At 50.2% G+C, this 8,486-nt stretch overlaps 1 protein-coding gene across 1 annotated transcript; it reads right to left on the bottom strand.

Annotated features, from left to right (window-relative positions):
- Positions 1-2,478: 2,478 nt before the first annotated feature.
- Positions 2,479-7,653, bottom strand: HSBP1L1 (heat shock factor binding protein 1-like 1). The gene is made up of 4 exons (XM_011975901.1): positions 7,630-7,653; positions 6,628-6,694; positions 4,759-4,853; positions 2,479-2,838 (listed from the first exon to the last, which is right to left on the bottom strand). The coding sequence occupies exons 1-4, from the start codon at positions 7,651-7,653 to the stop codon at positions 2,827-2,829; spliced, it is 198 nt and encodes a 65-aa protein (XP_011831291.1). The 3' UTR covers positions 2,479-2,826.
- Between the last annotated feature and the right edge of the window lie 833 nt (positions 7,654-8,486).

The raw sequence follows: 8,486 nt of genomic DNA on the forward strand, positions 1-8,486 counted from the left end.
CAGCTTTGCAGGGCTGGGTCCGAGATCGGGCGTCGCAGCTTTGCAGGGCTGGGTCCGAGATCGGGCGTCGCAGCTTTGCAGGGCTGGGTCCGAGATCAGGCGTCCAGCTTTGCAGGGCTGGGTCCGAGATCGGGCGTCGCAGGGTGGGTTACTACTGAGGCCGTGAGGGGAGTCTGCTCAGGCCTCTCCCTGGCTTCTGGGGGCTGCTGGTGGTCTTGTCAGTTCCTTGGTGTGGATACTTCTCCCCATCTCTGCCTTCACCTGTGTCCTCCCTGTGTGGGTGCTGGTCTCCAAAATTTCCCCTTTTTGTAATGACACCATCTGTGTTGGATTGGGGCCCACCCTCCTCCAGCGTGGCCTCATCTTAACTGATTACATTTGCAAGGATCTTATGTCTACAAAAGTCACAGTCTGGGGTGCTGGGGGTTAGGACTTCAATATATAAATTTTGGGGTTACACAGTTCAGTCCATGCAGAACCCAAAGGCTTACTCTTACTCTGGTTATAAAGACAGTACAATAAAATATTGTTTAGAGCCTTCCCTGTAAGGAATAGAAGAGCTATTTTTTATTCTTCCCAAGATTGTATTTGATGTAAACATTTTCTGTAGAAACCATGGCCCTTCAGTTCATATAGTTAGAAAATTTCCTTATTGGCCGGGCACGGTGGCTCACGCCTGTAATCCCAGCTACTTGGAAGACTGAGGCAGGAGAATTGTTTGAACCCGGGAAGTGGATGTTTCAGTGAGCTGAGATCATGCCACTGCACTCCAGCCTGGGCAACAGAGCAAGACCCCGTCTCAAAAAAAGAAAAGAGAAAATGTGCTTGTTACAGTCTCAGGTTTCTCTTGCCCTCTCTGCTAGCAGTGTGGATGGTTGGTTGGGAGCTTCGTGTCCCGTCTCAGCACACTCAACGCTCTGAAGTGAAAGTGAGGAAGGGCAGGGATGGGGGCACCTGAGCACACCCTGGGCCCTCTGACCTCAGACCCAGGCTCTGCCCCACCAGGTGACCTTGGGCACCTTCTCTGAGCTTCCATTTTCTCCTTGGTAAAGGCGGGTAATAGTGTCTGCCCTGCACACAGATGTGAACACGGAAGCACATGGTGCCTGCGGGGCACGGGAGTGGTGCACAGGGCTCACTGCTGTTGGGAAATTGATCGCTGTTGTGAAAACAGGAGGTTACTTACAGAATGAAGCACATTTTTTTCCATACACTACAAATGAGTGTGTGCTTTTTAAATGGATTTAAAATTCAAATGCAAATCTCTAGTTTAATCTCCCATGTGCTGATTTTTCCATGTATAAAGTAGTAGAGTGTTAACACCATACCAGAGTGAGGGGCTAGGGAGAACATGTATGTGACCTCGAGTACCTGGCATGTAACAGACACTCAGTATTATACTCCGGATATTTCTCCAGAGCAGGTGAAACAGACGGCCAGGAAGCAGACAGAAAGACATCACTGCTCGTTAAGGAAGTGCAAATCAAAACCACAGTGAGACGCCACTTCACACCCACGAGTTCGGCTAGATACAAAACGTAGATCACAATAAGCATTTGCAAGGATGTGGAGAAATTGGAGCCCTCACACACTGCTGGTCGGAAAGTGATAACAGGCAGGTCGGTCGTCAAAAAGTTAAACAGACTGGGTGCAGGTGTCTCAAGCCTGTAATCCCAGCACTTCGGAAGGCTGAGGCAGGCAGATTGCTTGAGCCCAGGAGTTCACGACCAGCCTGGGCAACCTGGTGAGATCCTGTCTCTACAAAAACTACAAAACAATTAGCTGGGCATGGTGGTACGTGCCTGTGGTCCTAGCTACTTGGGAGGCTGAGGCAGGAGGATCACTTAAACCCAGGAGGTCAAGGCTGCAGTAAGCCATGGTTGTGCCACCGCACTCCAGCCTGGGCAACTGAGCAAGACCCTGTCTCAAAAAAAAGAAAAGATAAACATGGTGTTACCGTTTGACCCAGCAGTTTCATACCCAGGAGAATTGAATGCGTGTGTCCACACAGAAACTCGTACACAGAAGCCAAAATGTGGAAACCAAGTGTCCCTCTAGAGATGAATGGTTAAACAAAATGTCCATCCGTAGAATGGAATATTATTCGGTCATAAACAGAATGAAGTACTGACACATGCTACAACGTGGGTGAACATTGAAATCATTAGGTTAAGTGAAAAGCCAGTTACTATATATTGTGCAATTCCATTTATACAGAATTTCTAGACTAGGCAAATCCATAGAGACAGTTGAGTGGTTGCTTAAGACTGGGAGTGAGGGGGAAATAGGAGGGGACAGCTAATGGGCAGTTTCAGTTTTGACATAACGAAAACGTACTTACATCAGCAGAGCAGGCAGAAAACGTGCCCTAAGACGGTGGTAATGGTACAGTTCTGTCAATGGCGTAATTGGTGGATGATGTGTGAGTTATGTCTCTTGTTGATAACAGCTTCATTGGCTGTTACCAGAAAAAGATAATTACATCCCACATTTGTAAGTTTATCGTGTATTTATTGTAAACGTGTTGCGTATTGTATTAGTCTGCCCAGGACTGCCATAACAAGACTTCAGATTGGGTGGTTTAAACAACACACTTGTTTTCTGGAAGTCCCAGATCAAGGTGCCGGTCCGTGTGATTTCTGGGGAGGGCTCTCCTTGGCTTGCTGATGGCCACCTTCTCTGGGGCAGGGACGGGGAGAACAGGTGAGCCCCTGGCGTGTCTTCTCAGAAAGACGAATCCTGTTGGATGAGGGCCCCACCCTCAGGACCCCTGTAACCTTAATGACTTCTGTAGAGGCCCCATCTCCAAACACAGTCATGCTGCACTTAGGTCTTCAGCTGTTCAGGGAGACATAGATGTTCAGTCCGTAACTCCTATCAGGTGTAGTAAGTATGTTCACCCTTGATTTTAATAACTTTCTCATTGGTGCTTTGTGGCTGCAGTGCAGTTGAAATCATGATTTGGACTCTGTATTTCAAGTTTGTCTCATTATGTACCTACTGTCTACCTTGCCCTGACCTAAGTGCTTTGCAAGCAGTTTTCTTAAATCCTTACAACCACCTACCAGGTAGATATTTTACAGAGAAGAAAACCAAAGCTTAGATTTCCCCAGGTTACAGCCAGCAACAGAGGCTAAGAGTTTGAAACCTAGGCCTGCATGGCTGCCAAGCTTTGCCTTGTCTGTGGCACTGTGGTGCTTTAGTCAGGTTGTATTAACTGCATTCTCTGTGGCACTGTGGTGCTTTAATCAAGTTGGATTAACTCGCGGCTCTCTGGGTACCTAGTGAATTCTATGTCCCATCTTCCCAGGATGGCTTCTAGGCAAAGTCCAGAAATTACTTGTGGCAGCTAATGCAGGCGACAAGCCCCTAGGTACAGAATAACCAAGTCCCCTAGAGAAACTGGCAACGTGTACACAAAGAAGTAGACGAGTAGTGCAGCATTGTTTGGAAACAATACTAGTCAAATACAAAGTAAATCATCAGAGGACTGTTAGGCAGCAGTTAGCCACTGACCTAGAGCCACACGTGTCGACGTGAATCTCAGTACTGAACAAAAAAGCAAGGGGCAGAAGGCTACATAGAGTGTGGGGCCGCTGTCACACTGCTTTAAGACTCAGAACAGACGTCGGAAGGTTAAGATGCCAGTGTGTCTGCAGGAAACCTGGTTAGGTGTCTGGGGGAAGACTGCCTCTGCTCTGAGCTCACAGAGAAGGGATGAGGACTTCAGTCCACCAGCAGAATCAGAGCGCTGCCATCTCTGCCCACCTGAACAGACCACACCCAAAAACTACAATGCAGGGTGAAGTCACGGCTCACCAGCTTTCTGACCTGGAGGTTCAGAAGGTCCCTGGGGAAGATCCGCGTGGGCACAGGTGGGAGGACCTGTTCTACGTGGGCACGATTCTGAATCGTTTTTTCTATGTCGTTTTTACTAATGGCTTTAAACATGCCTCTGATCCTAGCCTTCTTTTGTGGCGTGTTTACATTCAGCATCAGAAGCTGTGAGAATGTCTGCAGTGCCCTCATGAGGTTCGGGTTGCACTGGGTGGCCCAAGATGCCCTGCAGAGGAGGCACTTTGGGAGGCCGAGGCGGGTGGATCACCTGAGATCAGGAGTTCGAGACCAGCCTGGCCAACGTGGTAAAACTCTGTCTCTACTGAAAATACAGAAATTAGCTGGGTGTGGCCTTGAATGGTGGCTCACGCCTGTAATCCCAGCACTGGGAGGCCAAAGCGGGTAGATCACCCGAGGTTGGGATCAGCCTGGCCAACATAGTGAAACCCCGTCTGTACTAAAAATACAAAAATTAGCTGGGTGTGGCCTGGCATGGTGGCTCACGCGTGTAATCCCAGCACTGGGAGGCCAAGGCGGGTAGATCACCCGAGGTTGGGAGTTTGAGATCAGCCTGGCCAGCATAGTGAAACCCCGTCTGTACTGAAAATACAAAAATTAGCTGGGTGTGGTGGCGCATGTCTATCATCCCAGCTACCTGGGAGGCTGAGGCAGGAGAATGGCTTGAACCCGGGAGGTGGAGGTTGCAGTGAGCCAAAGTCATGCCATTGCACTCCAGCCTGGGCGACAGAGCAAGACTCCACCTCAAAAAAAGAAAAGAACATTTGGATATTTATTCCTGGCAGTTTTCATGCAGCACAGAGGCAGCAATTCCCATAGTGAACAAATACGGGATTGTATGTTTCAAGATGAAAGCAATCAAAAGATACGCAAAAGGTTGACATAGTTTCCCAATAACCTTACCATTTGTTGTTTAATAGAATTTTCAATGCCAGCTTGCACCATTAAGTCACTGACATTCTTCTGTAAGTCCTCGATGCGGTTTCCCATTTCTTCCAGTGCAGTGTTAAGGAGTTCTGTGTAGAGCCGTGGGGGCACAGCCAGGATGTCCTCAGAGACCCCGCCTCCCGTGGCACCTGCCGTCACCGTGCTCGTGGCAAAGCCACGGCAGATGCAACTTTTAAAACGAGGGAGGCCGGGCGCGGTGGCTCAAGCCTGTAATCCCAGCACTTTGGGAGGCCGAGACGGGTGGATCACGAGGTCAGGAGATCGAGACCATCCTGGCTAACACGGTGAAACCCCGTCTCTACTAAAAAAAAAAAAAAACTAGCCGGGCGAGGTGGCGGGCGCCTGTAGTCCCAGCTACTCGGGAGGCTGAGGCAGGAGAATGGCGGAAACCCGGGAGGCAGAGCTGGCAGTGAGCTGAGATCCAGCCACAGCACTCCCGCCTGGGCGCCAGAGCGAGACTCCGTCTCAAAAAAAAAAATAAAATAAAATAAAAATAAATAAATAAATAAATAAAACGAGGGAATCAACGACAGGCCTAGTGTCTGCAAATTAGCTTCTTTCCCTGAGTTTTCCTCAGTGTGTCCCTTTAACCTTTAAACCGTGAGCTTAGAAAACGTGGCTCCCTTTGCTTGGACATGGATTTGGGGACAGGAGATCGGTGTATTTTAGTCAAACTCTGGGTGTGTAAAAATAACTGTAATGGAAATTAACTCTTTTTTGTCTGTTCGTAGGGTCTTGCCCTGTCCCTAGGCTGGAGTGCAGTGGTGTGATCACAGCTCACTGCAGCCCTGAACTCCTGGGCTCAAGCGATCCTTCCGCCTCAGCCTGTTGAGTAGCTGGGACTATAGACTACCACCCAGCTGAAATTAACTCTTGAAAAAACTAACATTCATATGGTTTAATTTTATGTTTAAGACTCATTTTTGTTCTGTGGGAACCCATTTACAAAATCTAAAGTTGCAAGCACACAATATTGAAGGAATACATTTAGTTGCGTAGCATGAGCTCAAATTGGGCGAGTCTTGGGGCAGTTGTTACCCTCATCTAGATTTGCTCCAACTCCAAAAAAACATTCTATTCTCATTCCGTTTGATTTCATGTTTCTAAGACAAAACAGAGAGTTGATGAAGTTAAACTAAACGAAACCAAGCTTGGGAGAGCCGTATCTCGGATCCGGCCCTGGAGCCTTCAGTGTTACCCTCTGTGGGGTCTGATTCCGTCTGAGGGCCTGTGGTCTAGGGTGCACTGTCCGGGGGGACTGATGGAAGCCCCACTGGGAAGTGTTGCATGTTTGGGTTCTTGTCCTTTATACCTGCCGCACAAGACACCCTGTGTTGCCAGTCAAGCAGGAGGTGAAGCTTTTTTTTTTAGAGAGTCTCGCTCTGTCGCCCAGGCTGGAGGCGCGATCTCGGCTCACTGCAAGCTCCGCCTCCCGGGTTCCCACCATTCTGCCTCAGCCTCCCAAGTAGCTGGGACTACAGGCGCCGCCACCACTCCCGGCTAATTTTGTTGTATTTTTAGTACAGACGGGGTTTCACCATGTTGGCCAGGATGGTCTCGATCTCCTGACCTCGTGATCCGCCCGCCTTGGCCTCCCCAAGTGCTGGGATTGCAGGCGTGAGCCACTGAGGCCGGAGGTAGAGCTTTGGCTACAGGTGAGGGGTAATTAACACATCAGGAAGCCACCGTAAAAGCACAGAAGTAAATACTGGGAAATCCTGTAAGTAAACTATTACCTGCTACTAGCAGACAACAAAAAGACACTCCATGACAATCTACCAGTCCGAAAGAGTCAAGGCATTTGTTAAAGGTAGAAAAGGATATTTCTGAGGTTTAATGTTGCAGTCAGAGCTTGAAAATGTTCCTGAAGTTCCTGAAATAGATTTTCTGCCTGAAAAATAAACCATAAGACAATTGAATAAATATTTACTATTGGCATATGACTTTTTTTTTTTTTTTGAGACGAGGTCTTGCTTTGTTGCCGAGGTTGGAGTGCAATGGTGCGATCTCAGCTCACTACAACCTCCACCTCCTGGATTCAAGTGATTCTCCCACTTCAGCCTCCCTAGTAGCTGGGATTACAAGCGTGTGCCACCACGCCCAGCTGATTTTTATACTTTTAGTAGAGACGGAGTTTCACCATGTTGGCCAGACTGTTCTCGAACTCATGACCTCAGGTGATCTGCCTACTTTGACCTCCCAAAGTGCTGGGATCACAGGCATGAGCCACCACACCCGGCCCACGTATGACATTTTAAATATCATGGGATAAACCCTTCCATAAATCTGTTGACTTCAGACAAAGGTGTCAAGGTCTTTGGATTCAGAGGGAAAGTCTTTTTTTTTTTTTTTTTTGAGAGGGAGTCTGGCTCTGTGGCCCGGGCTGGAGTGCAGTGGCCGGATCTCCGCTCACTGCAAGCTCCGCCTCCCGGGTTCCCGCCCTTCTCCTGCCTCAGCCTCCTGAGTAGCTGGGACTACAGGCGCCGCCACCGCGCCCAGCTAATTTTTTTTGTATTTTTAGTAGAGACGGGGTTTCACCGTGTTAACCAGGATGGTCTCATTTCCCAAATGGTCTTGGCCTCCCAAAGTGCTGGGATTACAGGCGTGAGCCGCCGCGCCCGGCCGGGAAGTGTTTTCAACAAGTAGCGCCGGAATCATGAGGGCCAGGTGCAGACTGGGCAGGGACCCGTCCCCCTCCTCACCCCACACACCATGGATGCAGGAGGATCACACCTTGGCCCAGAGCCAGACCATAAAGTATGCAGAGGAGGACGCAGGTGAAAATCTCGTGACCCTGCGCTCAAGAATTCTTCTAAAATTACTTACCAGGTTATACAGAAATATCACCATTGCTACTTAAAGCGTTTCCTGTTTATATACTGCTTTGTAGTTTACAGACTGGTGTCCCACACTATTCATGGTGTAATCCACTCCTCACACCCTGCGACTGTGTCCAGGGTGAGATGAGAACAGTGATGCTGAGAAGCACAAAATTCTCCCAGCTGGGGGTTCAAGATCCCAGGGAGCCCCACGTACCATAGTGTGAATCTAGAATCCCGTGGACATAGGAAGAGGCGCCACCTCTGAACCATGCCAGGGCTTTCTACCCTTGTCAGGAAATTTACATGAGGGTTTGCACAACGCCCAACGCATTCCTGCAAATTCCAGCTCTCTTCCTCAGCCAGTCTTCCTGTGGGCCTGGAACTCTCTTGGCAAGTAGAAAAGCCCGGGGGGCGGGAGGATTTCCGGGAAGAGGCTGGAGCCCTGGGCGCTGCGACACTCGTGGGTCGCCTCTGAAGGGGCCTTCGGGCACCCTTTGCCCGAGCTGTTTCCCCACCGACCCGACCTCAATGCCCCCCAGAACTGCAGGGCTCCCCCCAGGGCCTCAGGGCCCCCCGAGGACCACAGGGTCCCTCAGAACTGCAGGGCTCCCCCCAGGACCTCAGGACCCCCCAAGACCGCAGGGTCCCCCACGTCTTCAGCTCCCCCCGCGGGACCACGGGCCTCCCAGGCACTCAGGACTCCTCAGGACCACAGGACTGGTCAGGACCGCAGCCTCCCCAGGACCTCAGGGCCCCAGGAAGCCCGCAGGGCACCCCCAGCACCGCAGGCTCCCCTACCAGGACCTCAAAACCCCCCAGAACTGCAGGGGCGCCCCCAGCCAGGGAGGAGCAGGAGTGGGG

This window comes from Mandrillus leucophaeus, unplaced genomic scaffold (genome assembly GCF_000951045.1).
Source record: "Mandrillus leucophaeus isolate KB7577 unplaced genomic scaffold, Mleu.le_1.0 Scaffold16, whole genome shotgun sequence".
Classification (NCBI taxonomy): domain Eukaryota; kingdom Metazoa; phylum Chordata; class Mammalia; order Primates; family Cercopithecidae; genus Mandrillus; species Mandrillus leucophaeus.

Coding starts and splice junctions, on each gene's coding strand:
- HSBP1L1 (XM_011975901.1), bottom strand. CDS start 7,653: ATGGTGATATTTCTGTATAACCTG. Junction 6,695..7,629: donor TGATATTTCTGTATAACCTG/GTAAGTAATTTT, acceptor TTTATTTTTCAG/GCAGAAAATCTATTTCAGGA. Junction 4,854..6,627: donor TGCAACATTAAACCTCAGAA/ATATCCTTTTCT, acceptor TTAACACTGCAC/TGGAAGAAATGGGAAACCGC.